Genomic DNA, 25470 nt, shown 5'->3' with positions numbered 1-25470 from the left:
TCAACGTCAGTGAAATTGGTCTGTAGGTTTTTTTTTTTTTTATTTGTTGTGTTCTTTCCTGGTTTGGATATCAGGGTGATACTGGCTGCATAGAATGATTTAGGGAGGATTCCCTCGTTCTCAATCTTTCAGAATCGTTTCAGTAGGATTGGTACCAATTCTTCTTTGAACATCTGGTGGAATTCAGCTGTGAATCCATCTGGTCCTGGTCTTTTTTTGTTGTTCTTGGCAATTTTTAAGTTACTGATTCAATCTTGCTGCTTGTTATTCACGTGTTCAGGGTTTCTGTTTCTTCCTGATTTAATACAGGAGAGTTGTACGTTTCCAGGAATTTGTCTATTTCCTCTAGGTTTTCTAGTTTGTATGCAAAAAGGTGTTCACAGTAACCTCAAGTGATCTTTTGTATTTCTGTGGTTCTGTGAGTTGTAATGTCTCCAATTTCATTTCTAATTGAGCTTATTTAGATCTTCTCTCTCTTCTTTACTTGTTTAATCTTTTCTTCTTTTCTTGGCTAATCTAGTCTATTTTATTTTTTCAAAGAACCAGCTTTTTGTTTCATTGATCTTTTTGTATTTTTTGTTTGAATTTCAGTTAGTTCTGCTCTGGTCTTCATTATTTCTTTTCTTCTTCTATCTTTGGGCTTAGTTTTTTTTGTTTCTCCAGTTCCTTGCAGTGTGATATTAAGTTGTCAATTTGTGCTCTTTCAGACTTTTAGATGCAGGCGTTCAGCACTATAAACTTTCCTAGCACTGCTTTTGCTGTATCCCAGAGGTTTTTTAGTTTTTAGTTTTTTGAGACAGTCTCACTCTGTCAACCAGGCTGGAGTGCAGTGGCACCATCTTGGCTCACTGCAAGCTCTGCCTCCCAAGTTCAAGTAGTTCTCGTGCCTCAGCCTCCCAAGTAGCTGACACTGAGACTACAGGTGCCTGCTACCACACCCAGCTAATTTTTGTATTTTTAGTAAAGATGGGGTTTCACCATGTTGGCCAGCCTGGTCTCGGACTCCTGGCCTCAAGTGATCCACCTGTTTGGCCTCCCAAAGTGCTAGAATTACAGGCATGAGCCACCACACCCCACCTATCCCAAAGGTTTTGATAACTTGTGTCATTATCATTCAATTCAAAATTTTTTAAAATTTCCATCTTGATTTCACTGTTTACCCCAGATATCATTCAGGAATGGATTATTTTATTTCCATGTATCTGCATAGTTTTGAGGATTCCCTTTGAAGTAGATTTTTAGTTTTATTCTGCTATGGCCTGAGCAGATACTTCATATGATTTCAATTTTTAAAAATTTATTGAGACTTGTTTTGTGACCTAGCATATGGCCTAGATTCTTAGAGACTGTTCTATGTACTGATGAGAAGAATATACATTCTACAGTTCTTGGGTAGAATGTTCTGTAAATAGCTGTTATGTCCATTTGTTTTAGCATGTCATTTAAGTCCATTATTTCTCTGTTGACTTTGTGTCTCAAAGATTTGTCTAGTGCTGTCAGTGGTATATTAAAGTATCCCACCATTACTGTGTTGCTGTCTATCTCATTTCTTAGGTCTAGTAGTAATTGTTTTATGAATCTGCAAGCTCCAGTGTTAGATGCATGTAAATTTAGGATTGTAATATCTTCTTGTTGGATTGATCCTTTTATCATTATATTGACCGTCTTTGTCTTGTTTTACTGTTGTTGCTTTGAAGTTTGTTTTGTCTGATATAAGAATAGCTACTTCTGCTTGCTTTTGGTGTCCATTTGCATGGAATATCTTTTTCCACCCTTTTACCTTGAGTTTATTTGAATCCTTTCATGTTAGGTGAGTCTCTTGAAGACAGCAGATATTTGGATTGTGATTTTTGTTATCCATTCTGCCATTCTGTATTTTTTAAGTGGAGCATTTAGGCCATTTACATTCAACATTAATATTGAGATGTGAAGTACTGTTCTCTTCATCATGTTAATTGTTATGTATATAGTTTTTCTTTTTTCATTCTGTTATTGTTTTATAAACTTCATGAGTTTTAAGCTTTCCAGAGATTCTATTTTGGTGCATATTTGGCTTTTGTTTCAATGTTTAAAACTCCTTTTAGCCCACCTTTCTTTCTTTTCTTTCCTTCCTTCCTTGCTTCCTTCCTTCCTTCCTTCTTTCCTTTCTTTCTTTTTTTTTTTTGATAGAGTCTGGCTCTGTCACCCAGGCTGGAGTGCAATGGTGCAATCTTGGCTCACTGCAACCTCTATCTCCTGGGTTCAAGAGATTCTCATGCCTCAGCCTCCCGAGTAGCTGAGATTACAAGCATGCACAATCACACCTGGCTAATTTTTGTATTTTTTAGTAGAGACTGGGTTTTGCCATGTGGCCAGGCTGGTAGCATTTCTCGTAGTGTTGGTTTGCTAGTGACAAATTCCCTCAGCATTCGTTTATCTGAAAATGACTTTTATTTCTCCTTCAATTACAAAACCTAGTTTTACAGGATACAGAATTCTTGGCTGACAGTTTTTTCTGTTTAAGGAGATTGAAGTTAAGACCCCAATACCTTCTGGCTTGTAAGGTTTCTGCTGAGAAGTCGGCTGTTATTCTGATAGGTTTTCCTTTGTAGCTTACCTGATATTTTTGTCTTACTGCTCTTAGAATTATTTCCTTCACTTTGAGTTTAGATAGCCTGATGACTATATGCCTTGGTGAAGATCTTTTTGCAATTAATTTCCCAGGAGTTCTTTGAGCTTCTTGGATTTGGATATCTAGATCTCTAGCCACGCCAGGAAGGTTTTCCTCAATTATTCCCTCAAATAAGTTATCCAGACTTGTTATTTTCTCTTCTCCCTCTGGAACACCAATTATTCTTAGGTTTGGCTGTTTAACATAATCCCATATTTCTTGAAGACTTTGTTCATTTCTTTTGATGCTTTTTTCTTTATTTTTGTCTGATTGGATTAGTTTAAAAACCTTGTCTTCAAGCTCTGAAATTCTTTCTTTTACTTGTTCTAGTCTATTGTTAAAGCTTTCCGCTGCATTTTGTAATTCCCTAAGTGTGTCTTTCATTTCTAGAAATTCTTATTGTTTTTTCTTGATAATATCTATCTCTCTAGAAAATTTTTCATTCATATCCTGAAATGCTTTTTAAATTTATAATAGTTTTCATCTTTCTCTGAAATCTCCTTGAGTAGCTTAATAATTGACCTTCTGAATTCTTTATACGGTATTTTAAAGAGTTCGTCCTGCTTTGGATCCATTGCTGGAGAGCTAGTGTTATCTTTTGGGGGTGTTATAGAACCCTGTTTTTTCATATTACCAGAGTTACTTTTCTGGTTCCTCCTCATTTGGGTAGATTATTTCTTCTAATTATCCTTGAATTTATGTTTGATTTGACTGTGTTTCTTTTTGTGTTTGTTTTTTAATTTCTTTTTTCCACTTAAGGATGTGACTTTAATGCTTATCATATTATGGCCTAATTTGGTTTTTGGTGCTTTCAGGGGTGAAGACTCTGTAATAGTTCCTTGGTTATAGAGAGTTTTTTTATGTGGCTTTCTTAGATGCTGGTTGTAGTAGCAATGTGCTTGGTATATCAGCAAGATCACTGTCTCCTATGGGGCTGTAATGATAGAGGTCTCTTAAAGCTTATCTCATTGCCCCGTGGCATGCCCTTTTTTATTTATGTATTTTTGTCCAGTTTTTTTTTTCTTTTTTTTTTTTAGGCCGAGTCTCACTCTGTCACCCAGGCTAGAGTGCAGTGTCGTGATCTCACTGCAATCTCCACCTCCTGGGTTCAAGTGATTCTTGTGCCTCAGCCTCCCAAGTAGCTGGGATTAAAGGTGCCTGCCACCACACCCAACTAATTTTTGTATTTTTAGTAGAGACAAGGTTTCACCATATTGGCCAGGCTGGTCTCAAACCCCTGACCCCAAGTGATCCACCCACCTCAATCTCCCAAAGTGTTGGGATTACAGGCATAAGCCACGGCACCCGGCCTTTTCTCCAGTGTTTTATTTACTAGTTTGATGGTTCCAGCTTCAGGCCAGTAGGGGAGGTGTCCCTGGGCAGGAATCAGCTGTGGCTAAAGCAGGTGGGTAAATGCAATACCCAGTGATGGGCAGAGGTCTCAGCCTTGGCAGAGGTGGCTGGAGGAGTGAGTTGCACTGAGGTCTTACCAGGGGTAAGGGTTGGAGCCACCTCAGCTCCCCTGCCAGGTTAGCAGGAAAGTTATCCCTCTCAGACACACTCCTGTTTCAGTGCTCCAGCTTTTCATCTCCAGACAGGCACCTCTTTTCATCTGCAGGAATTTTGATGTTCCAAATAGAGAAAAATTGTGACCGTCTCTCATACAAGCCTGAACCTAGAGGGTTCCCCTCCTATGGGGATGCAGTCACCCTGATGTCTTCCAGAAAGGCTGTCTATAGTTGCACTCACACTGAGCTCCAATGGGAGAAGCTCCAACTGTGCCTGCAGTGGTAGACAATGGGTGTGGGGGTTGTCTGTCTGTTGGGTTATTGCTGAAGATTTTTCCTGCTGAGCCCAGCACTGCAACTGTGCCTCTGCTGAAAGAAACTTCCCACCAGCAGAAAGATCTGGTTCTTAAGTCCTGCTGTCTGGATTATTTTGTCCCACGGGGTGTTCTCTTGATGTGGTGCACTCCCTGTTCCCCTAGTATCAGGGGAATCCCACTCCTAAGGGAACAGGGTCTCTGGGTCTAGCTGCCCAGTGAAGGTACCACACTCCAAGTTTGTGCTAGGGAATATCTGCAAGGGATCCAGTGATGTGACCTCTCTTCAAGTCTCCCAACAGTGGGTAGCAGTACCAGTTCTAATGGGCGTGGCCGGGTAATAGACTCTGTGAGAGTCCTTAGTTATTGATAGCCTTAGTGTGTTGGCTTTCTCAAACACTGGTTTTAGTAGTAATGAACTGGTCATGTGGACAAACTCAGGACCTCCTGGTTAGCCAGAGTGGTGCAGGCAGTGGTGATAGCTGAGATTACACAGCCATCTTCTTCCTAGGTGCATTGTTATTCTACCAGGAGATGCTGTAATGGACTGTGTTGGTTGGCCTCCAGCCAAGAAGTGGTGCTTGCAAAAGAGAACCAGCTGCAATAGTAGCAACAGGACTTTTGCTTGCTTTATGTTGTCCAGAGGGGTTACTCTGGTTTCTCAGGCAATGAGTGGGGCTATATAGCCCCCAAGAGTTTCTGTCCTTTGTGTTAAACTACCAGGGCAGGTGATGGGGCAAAGCAAGGTGAGGGTTGGTTCAGGTGGGTTTGCACTCTGAGTCTCCCTGTGCAGGGCAAGCAGCAGCCCCTGTGGAAGTCAGGGGATGGGAGTGGTTCTCAGGCCACTGGGTTGATGTTCCAAAAGGCAGTGTTGCTGCCTTTGCCACACAGAAGGGTTTGTGCAGAGTGGGGAGAAGCAGGTGGCTGTGAGCCCCACACAGATCCCATGCACTTGGCAAGACAGATACACAGTGTTCCACTGGCAGCAGCAAGCTAACTTCCAGTTAGCCTGCACTCAGAACTTGCAACTGTCCTGAGTCATATATGTTCCCTGCAGAGATAGCAATCACAGCTTTCAGGCCAAACCCCTCCCCCATCCACTGCAAAGCTAGGCACCCAGTTCCTGCACTGGCAGCTCCTGCACTCATGGCTGCAGCCCACTTTGCACTCTCCTCCACCCTGGCCCTGGCCAAGGGAGTTCATCCCCACCTAAGATTATATCATGAAACCCAGTTGGAGGCTTCTTTCAACCTGCAACCACTGCCTGAACTTTTTGACTGTCCTCCACAGGGTTCCCTGTGAGGAACAGTAAGAAATGGCTTCCCTCTGTCCATGCTGAAATCTGGGAGTGTGTGCAAGAATCTTCCTGCCACTGCTCCCACTTTTATATTCCACATCCCTCCCCAAGTCTGTTCCTGTGCTGGGTAGGGTTAGGCCTTCTCCCATGGTCTGGACTTTCAGGGTCCGCAGTGGGGGTGTGTATTCCAGGAGTAATGCAGGGTGAGTCCCCCCTCTCACACTCTGGGAACTCACAGCCCTTCACCTGATTCACAGTGTAACCTGCAGCCTCCTGCTTCTTTCAAAGGGTCTGTAGATTCCTTTGGTTTTCCTGTTCAGCTTCTGCATTGCTCCTTGAAAAAGGTTCAGTGTGAATCTCTACAACTATTTTGTTTTTCCAGGTGGGAGAAGTATGCTAGCAATGCCTCTAATCTGCTATTTTGGAAAAACACAAACAGATTTCTTCTTCTTTTGAGAAGTGTCTGTTCATGTCTTTTGCCCACTTTTTAATGGGGTTGTTTTTTGCTTGTTCAATTGTTTAAGTTACTTATAGATTCTGGATATTAGACATTTGTCAGATGCATAGTTTGTGAATATTTTCTCTTTTTTTGTAGGTTGCCTGTTTACTTTGTTGGGTTTTTTTGCTGTGCAGAGGCTCTTTAGTTTAATTAGGTCCCACTTGTCAATTTTTGTTTTTGTTGCAGTTGCCTTTGAGGACTTAGTCATAAATTCTTTCCCAAGAATGTTCAGAATGGTGTTTCCTAGGTTTTCTTCTAGGATTCTTAGAGTTTGAGGTCTTACGTTTAAATCTTTAAGGCATCTTGGGTTGATTTTTGTATATGGTGAAAGGTAGGGGTCCAGTTTTATTTTTCTGCATATGGCTAGCCAGCTATCCCAGCATCATTTATTGAATAGGGAACTCTTTCCCCACCACTCGTTTTTGTCTACTTTGTTGAAGATCAGTTGGGTAGGTGTGCAGCTTTATTTCTGAGTTTGCTATTCTGTTCCATTGGTCTATGTGTCTGTTTTTGTATCAGTACCAAGCTGTTTTGGTTACTGTAGCCTTATATATTTTTAAATTTTTTTATTTCTATAGGTTATTAGGGAACAGGACGTGTTTGGTTACATGAGTAAGTACTTTAGTGGTGATTTGTGAGATTTTGGTGCACCCATCACCCGAGCAGTATACACTGCACTCAATTTGTAGTCTTTTATCCTTCACCCCCTTCCCACTCTTTCCCCGAGTCCCCAAAATCCATTGTGTTATTCTTATGCCTTTGCATCCTCATAGCTTAGCTTCCACTTCTGAGTGAGAACATACAATGTTTGGTTTTCCATTCCTGAGTTACTTCACTTAGAATAAGTCTCCAATCTCATCCAAGTTGTGTTGATGCCATTAATTCATTACTTTTTATGACTGAGTAGTATTCTATCATATATATATGGAATTTCTGAATCAAATGGTAGTTCTACTTTTAGTTCTTTAAAGAATCTCTATGCTGTTTTCCATAGTGGTTGTACTAGTTTACATTCCCACCAGCAGTGTAGAAGTGTTCTCTGTTCACCACATCCATGCCAACATGTATTTTTTTTTTAATTTTTTGATTATGGCCATTCTTGTAGGGGTAAGGTGGTGTCTCATTGTGGTTTTGATCTGCATTTCCCTGATCATTAGTGATATTGAGCACTTTTTCATATGTTTGTTGGCCATTTGTATATCTTCTTTTGAGAATTGTCTATTCATGTCCTTAGCCCACTTTTTGATGGGTTATTTGTTTTTTCTTGCTAATTTGTTTTAGTTCATTGTAGATTCTGGATATTAGTCCTTTGTCAAATGTATAGATTGTGAAGATTTTCTCCCACTCTGTGAGTTGTCTGTTTGCCCTGATGACTGTTCTTTTTGCCATGCAAAAGCTCTTTAGTTTAATTAAGTCCCAGCCATTTATCTTTGTTTTTATTACATTTGCTTTTGTGTTCTTGGTAATGAAATCCTTGCCTAAGCCAATGTCTAGAAGGGCTTTTCTGATGTTATCTTCTAGAATTTTTATATTTTCAGGTCTTAGATTTAAGTCCTTGATCCATCTTGAGTTGATTTTTGTGTAAGATGAGAAATGAGGATCCAATTTCATTCTCCTACATGTGGCTAGCCAATTATCCCAGGACCATTTGTTGAATAAGATGTCCTTTCCCCACTTTATATTTGTGTTTGCTTAGTCAAAGATCAGTTGGCTGTAAGTATTTGGGTTTATTTCTGAGTTCACTATTCTGTTCCATTGGTCTATGTGCCTATATTTATACCAGTACCATACTGTTTTGGTGACTATGACCATATAATATAGTTTGAAATCAGGTAATGTGATACCTCCAGATTTATTGGGTTTTTTGTTTTTTGATTTTTTGTTTGTTTGTTTTGCTTTGTTTTGTTTTGCTTAGTCTTGCTTTGGCTATGTGGGCTCTTTTTTGGTTCCATATGAATTTTAGGATGTTTTCTAGTTCTGTGAAAAATGATGGTGGTATTTTGATGGGAATTGCGTTAAATTTGTAGATTGCTTTTGGCAGTATGATCTTTTTCACAATATTGATTCTACCTATCAGTGAGCATGGGATGTGTTTCCATTTGTTTGTGTCATCTATGATTTCTTTAGCAGTGTTTTATAGTTTTCCTTGTACAGGTCTTACACCTCCTTGGTTAGGTATGGTCCTAAAAATTTTATTTTTCTTTTGCAGCTATTGTAAAAGGGGTTGAGTTCTTGATTTGATTTTCACCTTAGTTGCTGTCAGTGTATAGCAGAGCTACTGATTTGTGCACATTAATTTTGTGTCTGGAAACTTTAATGACTTCTTTTATCAGTTCTAGGAGCTTTTTGGAGGAATCTTTAGGGTTTTGTAGGTATACAATTATATCATCAGCAAACAGCAACAGTTTGACTTCCTCTTTACTGATTTGGGTGCCCTTTATTTCTGTCTCTTGTCTGATTGCTCTGGCTAGGACTTCCAGTACTATGTTGAAGAGGAGTGGTGAGAGTGGGCATCCTTGTCATGTTCCAGTCCTCAGTGGGAATGCTTCCAACTTTTCCCCATTCAGTATGATTTTGGCTGTGGGTTTGTCATAGATGGCTTTTATTACATTGAGGTATGGCCCTTGTATGCCAATTTTGCTGGGAGTTTTAATCATAAGGCATTCTGTCAAATGCTTTTTCTGCATCTATTGAAATGATCATGTGATTTTAATTTTTAATTCTTTTTATGTTGTGTATCACATTTATTGACTTGAGTATGTTAAGCCTGTATCCCTGGTATGAAACCCACTTGATTATGGTGGATTATCTTTTTGATATGTTGTTGGATTCGATTAGCCAGTATTTTGTTAAGGATTTTTGCATCTATGTTCATCAAGGATATTGGTCTGCAGTTTTCTTTTTTGGTTATGTCTTTTCCTGTTTTTAGTATTAGGGTGATACCGGCTTCATACAATGATTTAGAGAGGATTCCCTCTTTATCTTGTGGAATAGTGTTAATAGGATTGGTACCAATCCTTCTTTGAATGTCTGGTAGAGTTCTGCTGTGAATCCATCTAGTCCTGGACTTTTTTGTGTTGCTAATTTTTTTATTATCATTCCAATGTCACTGCTTGTTATTGGTCTGTTTAGGGTATCTAATTCTTCCTGATTTAAGCTAGGAGGGTTGTATCTTTCCAGGAATTTGTCCATCTCCTCTAGGTTTTCTAGTTTATGCACATAAAAGTGTTCACAGTAGCCTTGAATGATCTCTTGTATTTCTGTGGTGTCAGTTGTAATATGTCCCTTTTCATTTCTAATTAAGCTTATATGGATTTTCCCTCTTCTTGGTTAATCTTGCTAATGATCTATCAATTTTATTTATCTTTTCAAAGAACCAGCTTTTTGTTTCATTTATCTTTTGTATTTTTTGTTTGTTTGTTTGTTTGATTTCATTCAGTTCTGCTCTGATCTTGGTTATTTCCTTTCTTCTGCTGGGTTTGTGTTTGGTTTGTTCTTGTTTCTCTAGTTCCTTGAGGTGTGACCTTAGATTGTCTGTTTTTGCTCTTTCAGACTTTTTTATACAAGTGTTTAGGGCTTTTAGCTTTCCTCTTTGCACTGCCTTTGCTGTATCCCAGAGGTTTTGATAGGTTTTATGTCACTGTTGACATTCAGTTTGAAGAATTTTTTAAAATTTCCATCTTGATTTCGTTGTTGACCCAATAATCATTCAGGAGCAGGTTATTTAATTTCCATGTATTTGCATGGTTTTGAACATTCCTTTTGGAGTTGATTTCCAGTTTTATTCCACTGTGGTCTGAGAGAATGCTTGATATAATTTCAATTTTAAATTTATTGAGGCATGTTTTGTGGCCTATCATATGGTCTGTCTTGGAGAAAGTTCCATGTGCTGTTGAATAAATGTATATTCTGGGGTTGTTGGATAGAATGTTCTGTAAATATCTCTTAAGTCCATTTGTTCCAGGGTATATTTTAAATCCATTGTTTCTTTGTTAACTTTCTGTCTTCTTGACCTGTCTAGTGCTGTCAGTGGAGTAATGAAGTCCGCCACTATCATTGTGTTGCTGTCTATCTCATTTTTTAGGTCTAGGAGTAATTGTTTTATAAATTTGGGAGCTCCAGTGTTAGGTGCATATATATTTAGGATTGTGACATTTTCCTGTTGGAGAAGGCCTTTTACCATTAAATAATGTCCCTCTTTGTCTTTTTTAACTGCTGTTGCTTTAAAGCTTGTCTTGTCTGGTATAAGAATAGCTACTCCTGCTTACTTTTGTTGTCCATTTGCATGGAATGTCTTTTTCCACCCCTTTACCTTAAGTTTATGCATTCTTATGTGTTAGGTGAGTCTCCTGAAGGCAGCAGATAGTTGATTGGTGAATTCTTACCCATTCAGCCATTCTGTATCTTTTAAGTAGAGCATTTAGGCCACTTATATTCAACATTAGTATTGAGATGTGAGGTACCATTCCATTCATTGTGCTATTTGTTGCCTGTATGCCTTGGGTTTTTTTTGTTTTTGTTTTTGTTTTTGCTTTTTTTTGTATTATAGGTCCTGTGAGATTTATGCTTTAAAGAGGTTCTGTTTTGATGTGTTTCCAGGATTTGTTTCAAGATTTAGAGCTCCTTTTAGCAGTTTTTGTAGTGCTGCCTTTGTAATGGCAAGTTCTTTTAGCATTTGTTTGCCTGAAAAAGATTGTATCTTTCCTTCATTTATGAAGCTTGGTTTTGCTGGATACAAAATTCTTGGCTGATAATTGTTTTGTTTAAGGAGGCTGAAGATAGGGCCCCAATCCTTTCTTGCTTGTAAGGTTTCTGCTGAGAAATCTGCTGTTAGTCTGATAGGTTTTCCTTTACAGGTTACCTGGTGCTTTTGCCTCATAGCTCTTAAGATTCTTTCCTTCGTCTTAACTTTAGATAACCTGATGACAATGTGCCTAGGCTATGATCTTTTTGTGATAAATTTCTCAGGTGTTCTTTGAGCTTCTTGTATTTGGATATCTAGATCTCTAGCAAGGGTGGGGAAGTTTCCCTTGATTATTGCCCAAATATGTTTCCAAACTTTTAGATTTCTCTTCTTCCTCTGGAACACCAATTATTTTTACATTTGGTCATTTAACATAATCCCAGACTTCTTGGAGGCTTTGTTCATATTTTCTTATTCTTTGTCTTTGTTGGATTGGGTTAATTCAAAAACCTTGTCTTCAGGCTCTGAGTTCTTTCTTCTGCTTGTTCAATTCTATTGCTGAGACTTTCCAGAGCATTTTGCATTTCTATAAGTGTGTCCGTTGTTTCCTGAAGTTTTGATTGTTTTTTGTTTATGTTATTTCATGGAAGATTTCTCCCCTCATTTCTTGTATCATTTTTTTGATTTCCTTAAATTGGGCTTTGCCTTTCTCTGGTGCCTCCTCAATGAGCTTAATAACTGACCTTCTGAATTCTTTCTCAGGTAGATCAGAGGTTTCTTCTTCATTTAGATCCACATCTGGTAAGCTAGTGTGATTTTGTGGGGGATGTTAACCTTGTTTTTTCATATTACCAGAGTTGGTTTTCTTATTCCTTCTCATTTGGGTAGATTCTGTCAGAGGGAAGGTCTAGGGCTCAAGGCTGTTGTTCAGATTCTTTTGTCCTATGGGGTGTTCTCTTGATGTAGTACTCTCCACCTTTTCCTAGGGATGTGGCTTCCTGAGAGCCCAAGCTGTAGTGATTGTTATCTCTTTTTAGGATCTAGACATCCAGCAGGCCTACCAGATTCCAGGCTGGTATTGGGGGTTGTCTGCACAGAGTCCTGTGATGTGAACCATCTGTGGGTCTCTCAGCTGTGGATACCAGCACCTGCTCTAGTAGAGGTAGCAGGGGAGTGAGATGGACTCTGTGAGGGTCCTTAGTTTTGGTCATTTAATGCACTATTTTTGTGCTGGTTGGCCTCCTGCCGGGAGGTGACACTTTCAAGACAGCATCAGCTGTGGTAGTATGGGGAGGATCAGGCGGTGGGTGGGACCCTAGAACTCCCAAGAGTATATGCCCTTTGTCTTCAGCTACCAGGGTGGGTAGGAAAGGACCATCAGGTCAGGGCAGGGCTAGGTGTGTCTGAGCTCAGACTCTTCTTGGGCGAGTCTTGCTGCAGCTGCTGTGGGGTTGGAGGTGTGGTTCCCAGGTAAATGGAATTATGTTCCCAGGAGGATTATGGCTACCTCTGCTGTGTCATGCAGGTTGTCAGGGAAGTGAGGGAAAACTGGCAGTCACAGACCTCACCCAGCTCCCACGAAACCCAGAAGATCGATCTCACTCCCACCATGCCCCCAACCCAGTAGTACCAAGTCTGTTTCCAGGCAGTGGGCAAACAGGGCTGAGAACTTGCCCCAGGCTACCAGCCTCCCAGCTGCAAAAGCAAGTAGTGCTTTTGTGCTTCCCTGCCTGTGCAGTCTGCACACCAGATTCATGCCTTCCCCCAAGTTCTGGCCAGGAGATTTCCTGTTCAGTTGGAATTGTTACAAAATTCAGCTGGAGTTTTCCTTCTCCCTGTGAGGTTTTCTGAGTTCCTCTGGCAGTCCTCCCCAGGTAGCCCTGTGAGACAAGTCAGAAATGGCTTCCCTGGGAACCCAGAGAGCCCACAGGGCTTTTCCTGCTACTTCCTTTACCCCTGTATTTCACTTGGTTCTCTAAATTGACTCAGCTCCAGGTAAGGTCAGAATCTTCTCCCATGATCTAGACCTTCAGGTTCCCCAGTGAGGTTGTGTGTTTGAAGGTGGACAATACCCCTTTCCTACTTCCACAGTTTGGGTACTCACAGTATTTGGGGCATCTCCCAGGTCCTGCAGGAGCAATCCACTTCCTTCAGAGGGTCTCTGGATTCTCTTGGCTTTCCTGAATTATTCCTGCAGTAGTTCTGGAGCAAAAGTTCACAATGCAAGACTCCACATGCTGCTCTGTCCATCCGAGTGGGAGCTGCAATCTAGTCCTGCCTCCTGTCCACCATCTCTGTAGCCTTATATTAATAGTATAGTTTGAAGTCAGGTAATGAGATGCCTCCAGCTTTGTTTTTTTTGCTTAGGATTGCTTTGGCTATTTAGGCTCTTTTTTGGTTCCATATGAATTTTACAATAATTTTTTCTAATTCTGTGAAAAATGATGTTGGTAGTTTGACAGGAATAGCATTTAATTTCTTAATTGCTTCAAGTAGTGTGGCCATCTTAATGATATTGACTCTTCTAATCCATGAGCATGGAATGTTTTCCATTTGTTTGTGTTGTCTCTGATTTCTTTCAGCAGCAATTTATAGTTCTCCTTTTACCTCCTTGGTTAGCTATATTTTTAGGGATTTTATTCTTTTTGTGTCTATTGTGAATGGGATTACATTCTTGATTTGGCTCTCAGCTTGGACATTATTGGTGTATAGAAATGCTACTGATTTTTTGTACATTGATTTTGTGTCCTGAAACTTTACTGAACTTGTTTATCAGTTCCAGGAGCCTTTTGGCAGATTCTTTAGAGTTTTCTAGGTATGGAATTATGTTGTCAGTGAACAGAAAAATTTGACTTCTTCTTTTCCTATTTTGATGCCTTTTATTTCTTTCTCTTGCCTAATGGCTCTGGCTAGTACTTCCAGTGCTATGTTGAATAAGAGTGGTGAGAGTGGGCATCCTCCTCTTGTGCTAGTTCTCAAGGGGAATGTTTCCAGCTTTTGCCCATTCAGTAGAATGTTGGCTGTGAGTTTGTCATAGATGGCTCTTATTATTTTGAAGTATGTTCCTTTGGTAACCTAATTTGCTGAGAGTTTTTATCATGAACGGATGTTGGATTTTATCAAAGGCTTTTTCCATGTCTATTTAGATGATCATATGGGTTTTCTTTCTAATTCTGTTTATGTGGTGAATCACATTTATGGATTCACATATGTTAAACCAAACTTGCATTGTGAGAATGAAGCCTACTTGATCATGGTGAATTAACTTTTTTTTTTTTTTTGAGTCAGTGTCTCATTCTGTCACCTGGGCTGGAGTGCAGCAGCACAATCACAGCTCATTGAAGCCTCAACCTCCTGGGCTGGAGTGATCCTCACACCTCAGCCTCCTAAATAGCTGGGACCATTACACCCAGCTAATTTTTTATTTTTTCTGTAGACATGGGGTCTCATATCATGTTGCTCAAACTCCTGGGCTCAAGCAATTCTCCTGACTCAACCTCCCATAGTGCTGGGATAACAGGTATGAGCCACCGTGCCTGGCCATGAATTAACTTTTTCATGTGTAGCTGGATTCAATTTGCAAGTATTTTGTTGAGCATTTTTTCAGTCTATGTTCATAGGGATATTGGCCTGTAGTTTCTTTTTTTGTCTTTGCCAGGTTTTGGTATAAGGATAATGCCAGCTTCATAGAATAAGTTAGGGAGGAGTCCCTCCTCCTCATTTTTTTGGAATGGTTTCAGTAGAATTGGTACCAGCTCTTCTTTGTACTTTTGGTAGAATTTGGCTGTGAATCTTTCTGGTCCCAGGATTTTTTTTTCTGAGTGTTAGATTATTTTATTACTGAATCAATTTCAAAATTCAATATTGTCTATGTGGGGTTTCAATTGCTTCTTGATTCACTCTTTGGAGGTTATATTTCCAGGAATTTATCCATTTCCTCTAGATTTTCTTGTTTGTATGCATACAGATGTTCATAATGGTCTCTGAGGATCTTTGGTATTTCTGTGGGATTGGTTGTAATGTCACCTTTGCCCTTTCTGAATGTGCTTATTTGGATCGTCCTTTTTTTCTTTGCTAATGTAGCTAGCACTCTATCGGTCTTGCATATCCTTTCAAAGATCCAACTTTTTGTTTCATTGATTCTTTGTATGGATTTTTGAATCTTGATTCCATTCAGTTCTGTTCTGATTTTTGTTATTTCTTTTCTTCTCCTAGCTTTGGAGTTAGTTTGTTCTTGTTTTGGAATGAACATTTTTAGGCCTTTAATATATACAGCCAAATTGCCATCCAAAAAGAATGTATCACTCTGCACTGCCACAAGCAAAGCATGGAGTGCTCCCGTCATCTCAGAATAAAACCCATCCATTTAATCAGCTCATTTAATGAAGGCCCAGGAAAACAAAGTTAGGGCATGATTCTTACTATGTAGATGAAGAGAGTTAAGAGATGGCTAGTGGGGGGGAAAGAGCTGAAGCCTCAAGCCTTCATCCTATTTAATTGTGAAGTATAGTGACCAACTAGTTCTAGTTGGCCTGAGACTTTCCAGGTTTTAGCACTGAGAGTCCAGAGTCCCAGGAAACCCCTAAGTGTCAGGCAGACAAGGACACTTGGTCACTCTATCAAAAGTTAAACACCAGTACCACCTCTAAAGTTCTATTTACCACTTACAGTTTCAGTTTTGAGCCTGTGTCTAAAACTCATTTTTTTAAGATACTCCTTGGTATATTCAGGGAAAACATCATAGAGCAGAGCCTAAGACGTGTGAGTGGTAAACAGAATAGGTCGGGTGTGAATCCTTCTGCTAACCTGAAAAATAAGGCAGTCAGCATGCTTGGACCCTGCTAGCGGCATCCAGGTCCAGGGCCTTCCCCCTCCTAGGGTTCCATGTTCATGAAATCTGAGCTAAGCAACAGTATTGGTATTAGATTAAGCTTATTTAACCTCAACCACAAAAGAAAGTTAGAATTGCTGATAAAAAGTGGACATTCTCTGAAAAACATCCCCTTATTTTCTAAGTGTTCAAATTAACTACTAGGCATTTCCTTTCTTCTTCTTTTTTTTTTTTTTTTTTTGAGACGGAGTCTCACTCTGTCACCAGGCTGGAGTGCGGTGGTGTGATCTCGGCTCACTGCAACCTCTGCCTTCTAGGTTCAAGCGATTCTCCTGCCTCAGCCTCCCAAGTAGCTAGGACTACAGGTGTGTGCCACCACGCCCAGCTAATTTTTGTACTTTTAGTAGAGACAGGGTTTCACCATGTTGGCCAGGATGGTCTCAACCTCTTGACCTTGTGATCTGCCTGCCTCCACCTCCCAAAGTGCTGGGATTACAGGTGTGAGCCACCGCGCCTGGCCTCCTTTCTTCTTGTGCTATTGAAGAGGGATTTGTGATTTAGGGGGAGCTGAGATATGATTCTTCAACATGGAGAACTCTACCTGTCTTCAAAGGAAGCTCAGTTCTAGTGGGGCAAACACTATGCATAGTTTGCCCTTGACCTTTGGGTTCCATAAGCTCTCTGTTGGGCTGGGCTGGAATTTACTTCTCACCAGACACCCATGGAGGACCCACTCAGTGAGGGCCCCAGGTAAGAGAAGATGCACAGAACATGGTGCTGGGCCCTGGCTACTGTGCAGTGCCAAGAGGAGTCTTCCCTGAGTTGAGTTTTACAGCCTCTCCAGGTCACCTTCATTTTAGGACTCTTTTCTTCATGGTGCCTTTATACCTCCCCAGGACAGTATTTATGATGAAATGGAAGAGAAGTGGTCAAAACAGAAGGCAAAATGGAAGAAGGATGAGAAGTTGGAGCGAGAAAATATCCTGCTACAGCAAAGTGAGTACAGAAACTCTAGCTTTTTTGATGACAAGTGCATTAAAAAACTGCCATGAAGTTTGGTCTTGACTTGAGGAAGGTGGCCTTGGGTTTACCAAGGGTGATGGGCCACATGCTAGATACCCGAATGGAAGGTGCCCAGAGTTTTCATGAAAGCAAAATGACAACAAGGGTAGGGTCTTTTTTGAAGTTCAGGCATCTGATCTAAGAGAGTCTAAGCCTGTACCTTCTGAAACTCATTTGGTCCAAGTTTGCCCACGATGGCTGGAACAAATGCTAGAATCCCTGTAGGGAGTGCAGACTTATTATCTAGAAACAGATGAACCCAAAGTTCCAAGAGTTCTTTAGTTAGAATGTGAAATGTTCACTTGCATGTGGGCAGGGGGCAGACAGGAACAACACAATCCATTATACTAAGAGCTATATTCCCACGTCTTCCAGGAGGAAGTCACACTTGGTAAATATTTTTAATATTTCCAACAATTAACACAGAGCTTGCACCATACAAAGTACTCTATAGGTGCACCTCCCATCCCCATTGAACTTGTTCATAAAAGGAAAAAAGAAGAGAATTTGTAGAGACTACTCCAGGCCTAGAAGACTAGTTGAGGTAGAAGTGGGACCTCTACAGACCTATTCCGCATTCCACACCAACCACATTTATTTCAGATTTAGTTGATTTTAACAAATTACTCATTTAAATGCAGATACTCCATGGGAAAATTAATTCACATTCTGGTGGGCACTCTGGACTGCCAGAAGGTAATATGAAGACCCTGGAGTTAAGGCTGGGGAACGGGATGGGGAGCTGCTCCTGTCTGGGGCTTTACCTAGAATTCTAGTGCAATAGAACCCAAGTCATATCCCCGATTCTAGCTACTCATACGACTCTCATCCCATGTTGCCAAAGTCTAAGTAAAGATGTTACCGCCAGTTTTGGAAGACCGGAATTTAGCTGCTCACCAACCAGCTCAGTCAGAGGCTTACAATGTCAGACCAGAGACTCCCCGTCCATCCCCAGAATTGCAACACTGAAATCTGTGTTTCCCTTTGCCCCTCCTTCCTCTTCTTTGATACTGGGGCTCTACTGGCAGGTTTCCTGCCCAGGACAACAGCTGAAGCCTACCTCTACCCCAGCACTAAGTACAGGATGAATTTTATTGCTGGCAAAGTAATGTTAGCCAAGAGCTTTATTTTAAGATAAGGATATCCATGATAGCATAGTGGTTACGTCAGCAGAGGGAATGGACAAAATAAAAAGCAACAGATTCAAAATAAACTACACACAAAAGAACCAGAGATGTTGGTGGTAAATCCCATATGACTAATGTGATTGAGGACAACCACCGTGCTCACCTCACTGTCAAGCACCCTCAGGTGAGTGTCAGAGGCTGAACACCAATCTGCAATGACCTTGAGTCTGACACAGTCTGGAATTGCTTTTATCTTTAGATATTCTGGGTTTCTCATTGCACCTGCTTTTCCCATCTTTACGTATATATGTGCTTTCCTGTCACTTCCACAGAAAAAAAGGTGACCAAAAAATTCGAATTGGAGTCAAGAGAAGAAGAGAAGAAAATAAATGAATCCTGCAGTGCTGTCTTTGAGAACTTCATTCGAGAGAAGGAGGTAACTCAGCCCAAAGCAACTTGGTGATTGAATGTGTAGTCCGGGTGGTACACCCAAGTCCCCAGGTGTGCCTCCATAATTAGGTGATCTTTTTGTCTTTCTGGGCATAATCCTCCTCTCCCAGCTTTCTGGAAATGTATGCAAATAGAATGACAGTCTTGCTGTCCTTTAGCTGGACAATCTTCCCACAGGCTAGACAGTCTTATCAAAAGGTTCTTAGAACAAAAATTTTAATTAACTGGAAATAACAGAATGCTAAACATGCAGAAACTGAAATTCCTTATTTTGCCAAAATCCCGTCTCTGAATATCCTTTTCATTCTTCACTGTAGCTGTTATAGCTGTAGTGCTATTACTGGGCGCTAGGTCGGGTACAGGTTTAACTTTATAGGAACTTGCCAAAATTATTTTCCAAAGTAGTTGTACCATTTTATTCTTGCATCTTAGATATACTGGAATTCTAGTTGCTCTATATCCTCCACAACAATTAGTTTTACTAGTTTTTTAATTTTGGCCATTCCAGTGGGCATGAAGTGGTACTTCATTATGGTTTTAGTTTCCCTGATGACTAATTACATTGAGCATTTTCTCATATGCTTATTGGTCCATTCATATATCTTCTTCCATAAAGTGCCTGTTCAAGTCTTTTCCCATTTGAAAAAGTAGGAGGTGCTTGTATTTTTATTTTTGATATGTAGGAGTACTTTTTATATTGTGGATACAAGTTTTTTGTCAGATACACATTTTGTAAATATTGTCTGTCTGCCTGTGGTTTGCCTCGTCATTTTGTTAATGATATATTTCGATATACAGAAGCTTTAAATTTTGATGAAAGGCAATGATCATTTTTTTACTTTTATGGTTACAGATTTTTGTGTCCTCTCTATAAAATCGTTGCCTATTCCAAGGTCATGAAGATATTCTATTTTTTAGAAGCTTTAAAATTTTAGCTTTTATGATTCTATGATCCATTTTAAATAATTTTTGTGTATGAAGTGAAGTGTAAGAGTCATGGATCATTTTTGTCTTATGGATATTCAGTTGTCCTGGCATCATTCTTTAAAAATACTTTCCTTTGCCCATTGAGTTGCCTTAGTGTCTGATACAGTTTAGATTTGTGTCCCTGCCCAAATCTCATGTCAAATTGTAATCTCCAATGTTGGAGAAGGGGTCCGGTGGGAGGTGATTGGATGATGGGGACGGATTCTCCCCCTTTCTCTTCTCATGATAGTGAGTGAGTTCTCAAAAGATCAGGTTGTAACACCTCCCCCTTCTCTCTCTTTCTTTTGTTCCAGCTATGTAAGACAGGCCTCCTTCCTCTTTACCTTCTGCCATGATTGTAAGTTTCCTGTGGCCTCCCCAGCCATGCTTGCAGAAATGTGAGCCAATTAAACCTCTTTTCTTTCTTTATTTTTATTATTCTTTTTTTTATTATACGTTAAGTTCTAGGATACATGTGCACAACGTGCAGGTGTGTTATATATGTATACATGTGCCATGTTGGTGTGCTGCACCCATTAACTCGTCATTTACATTAGGTACATCTCCTAATGCTATCCTTCCCCCTCCCCCCACCCCACGACTGGCCCTGGTGTGTGGTGTTCCCCACCTTGTGTCCAAGTGTTCTCATTGTTCAATTCCTACATATGAGTGAGAACATGCAGTGTTTGGTTTTTTGTCCTTGCAATAGTTTGCTGAGAATGATTTCCAGCTTCATCCATGTCCCTACAAAGGACATGAACTCATCCATTTTTATGGCTGCATCGTATTCCATGGTGTATATGTGCCACATTTTCTTAATCCAGTCTATCATTGTTGGACATTTGGGTTGGTTCCAAGTCTTTGTTATTGTGAATAGTGCCGCAATAAACATATGTGTGCATGTGTCTTTATAGCAGCATGATTTATAATCCTTTGGGTATATACCCAGTAATGGGATGGCTGGGTCAAATGGGATTTCTAGTTCTAGATCCTTGAGGAATTGCCACACTGTCTTCCACAATGGTTGAACTAGTTTACAGTCCCACCAACAGTGTAAAAGTGTTCCTATTTCTCCACATCCTCTCCAGCACCTGTTGTTTCCTGACTTTTTAATGATCGCCATTCTAACTGGTGTGAGATGGTATCTCATTGTGGTTTTGATTTGCATTTCTCTGATGGCCAGTGATGATGAGCATTTTTTCATATGTCTGTTGGCTGCATAAATGTCTTCTTTTGAGAAGTGTCTGTTCATATCCTTCGCCCACTTGTTGATGGGGTTGTTTGATTTTTCTCTTATAAATTTGTTTAAGTTCTTTGTAGATTGTGGATATTAGCCCTTTGTCAGATGGGTAGATTGCAAAAATTTTCTCCCATTCTGTAGGTTGCCTTTTCACTCTGATGGTAGTTTCTTTTGCTGTGCAGAAGCTCTTTAATTTATTTAGATCCCATTTGTCAATTTTGGCTTTTGTTGCCATTACTTTTGGTGTTTTAGTTGAAGTCCTTGCCCATACCTATGTCCTGAATGGTATTGCCTAGGTTTTCTTCTAGGGTTTTTATGGTTTTAGGTCTAACATTTAAGTCTTTAATCCATCGTGAATTAATTTTTGTGTAAGGTGTAACAAAGGGATCTAGTTTCAACTTTCTACAGATGGCTAGCCAGTTTTCCCAGCACCATTTATTAAATAAGGAATCCTTTCCCCATTTCTTGTTTTTGTCAGGTTTGTCAAAGATCAGATGGTTGTAGATGTGTGGTATTATTTTTGAGGGCTCTGTTCTGTTCCATTGGTCTATATCTCTGTTTTGGTACCAGTACCATGCTGTTTTGGTTACTGTAGCCTTGTAGTATAGTTTGAAGTCAGGTAGCGTGATGCCTCCAGCTTTGTTCTTTTGGCTTAGGATTGACTTGGCAATGCAGGCTCTTTTTTGGTTCCAGATGAACTTTAAAGTAGTTTTTTCCAATTCTGTGAAGAAAATCATTGGTAGCTTGATGGGGATGGCAATGAATCTATAAATTACCTTGGGCAATATGGCCATTTTCACGATGTTGATTCTTCCTATCCATGAGCATGGAATGTTCTTCCATTTGTTTGCATCCTCTTTTATTTCATTGAGCAGTGGTTTGTAGTTCTCCTTGAAGAGGTCCTTCACATCCCTTGTAAGTTGGATTCCTAGGTATTTTATTCTCTTTGAAGCAATTGTGAATGGGAGTTCACTCATGATTTGGCTCTCTGTTTGTCTGTTATTAGTGTATAGGAATGCTTGAGATTTTTGCACATTGATTTTGTATCCTGAGACTTTGCTGAAGTTGCTTATCAGCTTAAGGAGATTTGGGGCAGAGATGATGGGGTTTTCTAGATATACAATCTTGTCATCTGCAAACAGGGACAATTTGACTTCCTCTTTTCCTAATTGAATACCCTTTATTTCCTTCTCCTGCCTGATTGCCCTGGCCAGAACTTCCAACACTATGTTGAATAGGAGTGGTGAGAAAGGACATCCCTGTCTTTTGCCAGTTTTCAAAGGGAATGCTTCCAGTTTTTGCCCATTCAGTATGATATTGGCTGTGGGTTTGTCATAGATAGCTCCTATTATTTTGAGATACATCCCATCAATACCTAATTTATTGAGAGTTTTTAGCATGAAGCATTGTTGAATTTTGTTGAAGGCCTTTTCTGCATCTATTGAGATAATCATGTGGTTTTTGTCATTGGTACTGTTTATATGATGGATTAGATTTATTGACTTGTGTATGTTGAACCAGCCTTGCATCCCAGGGATGAAGCCCACTTGATCATGGTGGTTAAGCTTTTTGATGTGCTGCTGGATTTGGTTTGCCAGTATTTTATTGAGGATTTTTGCATCAATGTTCATCAGGGATATTGGTCTAAAATTCCCTTTTTTTTGTTATGTCTCTGCCAGGCTTTGGTATCAGGATGATGCTGACCTCATAAAGTGAATTAGGGAGGATTCCCTCTTTTTCTATTGATTGGAATAGTTTCAGAAGGAATGGTGCCAGCTGCTGGTTGTACCTCTGGTAGAATTCAGCTGTGAATCCATCTGGTCCTGGACTTTTTTTCGTTGGTAGGCTCTTAATTATTACCTCAATTTCAGAGCCTGTTATTGGTCTATTCAGGGATTCAACCTCTTCCTGGTTTAGTCTTGGGAGGGTGTATGTGTCCAGGAATTTATCCATTTCTTCTAGATTTTCTAGTTTATTTGCATAGTGGTGTTTATAGTATTCGCTGATGGTAGTTTGTATTTCTGTGGGATCAGTGGTAATATCCCCTTTATCATTTTTTATTGCGTCTATTTGCTTCTTCTCTCTTTTCTTCTTTATTAGTCTTGCTAGCGGTCTATCAATTTTGTCGATCTTTTCAAAAAACCAGCTCCTGGATTCGTTGATTTTTTGAAGGGTTTTTTGTGTCTCTATCTCCTTCAGTTCTGCTCTGATCTTAGTTATTTTTTGTCTTCTGCTAGCTTTTGAATGTGTTTGCTCTTGCTTCTCTAGTTCTTTTAATTGTGATGTTAGGGTGTCAATTTTAGATCTTCCTGCTTTCTCTTGTGGGCATTTAGTGCCATAAATTTCCCTCTACACACTGCTTTAAATGTGTCCCAGAGATTCTGGTATGTTGTGTCTTTGTTCTCATTGGTTTCAAAGAACATCTTTATTTCTGCCTTCATTTCGTTATGTACCCAGTAGTCATTCAGGAGCAGGTTGTTCAGTTTCCATGTAGTTGAGCAGTTTTGAGTGAGTTTCTTAATCCTGAGTTCTAGTTTGATTGCACTGTGGTCTGAGAGACAGTTTGTTGTGATTTCTGTTCTTTTACATTTGCTGAGGAGTGCTTTACTTCCAACTATGTGGTCAATTTTGGAATACATGCGACGTGGTGCTGAGAAGAATGTATATTCTGTTGATTTGGGGTGGAGAGTTCTATGGATGTCTATTAGGTCCGCTTGGTGCAGAGCTGAGTTCCATTCCTGGATATCCTTGTTAACTTTCTGTCTCGTGGAACTGTCTAATGTTGACAGTGGGGTGTTAAAGTCTCCCATTATTATTGTGTGGGAGTCTAAATCTCTTTGTAGGTCTCTAAGGACTTGCTTTATCAATCTGGGTGCTCCTGTATTGGGTGCATATATATTTAGGATAGTTAGCTCTTCTTGTTGAATAGATCCCTTTACCATTATGTAATGGCCTTCTTTGTCTCTTTTGATCTTTGTTGATTGAAAGTCTGTTTTATCAGAGACTAGGATTGCAACCCCTGCCTTTTTTTGTTTTCCATTTGCTTGGTAGATCTTCCTCCATCCCTTTATTTTGAGCCTCTGTGTGTTTCTGCATGGGAGGTGGGTTTCCTGAATACAGCACACTGATGGGTCTTGACTCTATCCAATTTGTCAGTCTGTCTTTTAATTGGAGCATTTAGCCCATTTACATTTAAGGTTAATATCATTATGTGTGAATTCGATCCTGTCATTACAATATTAGCTAGTTATTTGCTCGTTAGTTGATGCAGTTTCTTCTTAGCATTGACGGACTTTACAATTTGGCATGTTTTTGCAATGGCTGGTACCAGTTGTTCCTTTCCATGTTTAGTGCTTCCTTCAGGAGCTCTTGTAAGACAGGCCTGGTGGTGACAAAATCTCTCAGCATTTGCTTCTCTGTAAAGGATTTTATTTATCCTTCAATTATGAAGCTTAGTTTGGCTGGATATGAAATTCTGGGTTGAAAATTCTTTTCTTTAAGAATGTTGAATATTGGCCATTGGCCCCCACTCTCTTCTGGCTTGTAGAGTTTCTGCCGAGAGATCCGCTGTTAGTCTAATGGGCTTCCCTTTGTGGGTAACCCGACCTTTCTCTCTGGCTGCCCTTAACATTTTTTCCTTCATTTCAACCTTGGTGAATCTGACAAGTATGTGTCTTGGAGTTGTTCTTCTCAAGGAGTATCTTTGTGGCATTCTCTGTATTTCCTGAATTTGAATGTTGGCCTGCCTTGCTAGGTTGGGGAAGTTCTCCTGGATAATATCCTGCAGAGTGTTTTCTAACTTGGTTCCATTCTCCCTGTCACTTTCAGGTACACCAGACGTAGATTTGGTCTTTTCACATAGTCCCATATTTCTTGGAGGCTTTATTCATTTCTTTTTACTCTTTTTTCTCTAAACTTCTCTTCTTACTTCATTTCATTCATTTGATCTTCAATCACTGATACCCTTTCTTCCACTTGATCAAATCGGCTACTGAAGCTTGTGCATTTGTCACGTAGTTCTCGTGCCATGGTTTTCAGCTCCATCAGGTCATTTAAAGACTTCTCTACACTCTTTGTTCTAGTTAGCCATTCGTCCAATCTTTTTTCAAGGTTTTTAGCTTGTTTGTGATGGATTTGAACATCCTCCTTTAGCTTGGAGAAGTTTGTTATTACCAATCATCTGAAGCCTTCTTCTCTCAACTCGTCAATTCATTCTCCATCCAGCTTTGTTCCATTGCTGGTGAGGAGCTGCATTCCTTTAGAGGAGAAGAGGCGCTCTGATTTTTAGAATTTTCAGCTTTTGTGCTCTGGTTTCTCCCCATCTTTGTGGTTTTATCTACCTTTGGTCTTTGATGATGGTGATGTACAGATGAGGTTTTGGTGTGGATGTCCTTTCTATTTGTTAGTTTTCCTTCTAACAGTCAGGACCCTCAGCTGCAGGTCTGTTGGAGTTTGCTGGAGGTCCACTCCAGACCCAGTTTGCCTGGGTATCACCAGGAGAGGCTGTAGAACCGCAGATATTGCAGAACAGCAAATGTTGCTGCCTGATCGTTTCTCTGGAAGCTTCATCTCAGAGGGGCACCCGGCTGTATGAGGTGTCAGTTGGCCCCTACTGGGAGGTGTCTCCCAGTTAGGCTACTCGGAGGAGTCGCCTAACTCCTCCGAGGCAGTCTGTCCATTCTCAGATCTCAAACTCCGTCCTGGGAGAACCACTACTCTCTTCAAAGCTGTCAGACAGGGACGTTTAAGTCTGCAGAAGTTTCTGCTGCCTTTTGTTCAGCTATGCCCTGCCCCCAGAAGTGGAGTCTACAGAGGCAGGCAGGCCTCCTTGAGCTGCGATGG

General features: G+C 40.2%; 1 protein-coding gene across 9 annotated transcripts in view; it reads left to right on the top strand.

Moving 5' to 3' along the window:
• The window catches only part of FLACC1 (flagellum associated containing coiled-coil domains 1), a 78783-nt gene that overhangs the window by 41286 nt on the left and 12027 nt on the right, over nt 1–25470 (top strand). For all 9 annotated transcript variants that reach the window (XM_054549646.2, XM_054549651.2, XM_054549644.2 and 6 more), the window contains 2 exons: nt 16680–16779; nt 18305–18408. In XM_054549646.2, coding sequence (XP_054405621.1) covers nt 16680–16779; nt 18305–18408 — 204 coding nt within the window. The remainder of the gene's footprint in view (nt 1–16679; nt 16780–18304; nt 18409–25470) is intronic.

This window comes from Pongo abelii, chromosome 11 (assembly GCF_028885655.2).
Source record: "Pongo abelii isolate AG06213 chromosome 11, NHGRI_mPonAbe1-v2.0_pri, whole genome shotgun sequence".
Taxonomy (NCBI): Eukaryota; Metazoa; Chordata; class Mammalia; order Primates; family Hominidae; genus Pongo; species Pongo abelii.
The sequence above is the reverse complement of the archived record's forward strand: the minus strand, read 5'-3'. Positions and strand labels throughout refer to the sequence as shown.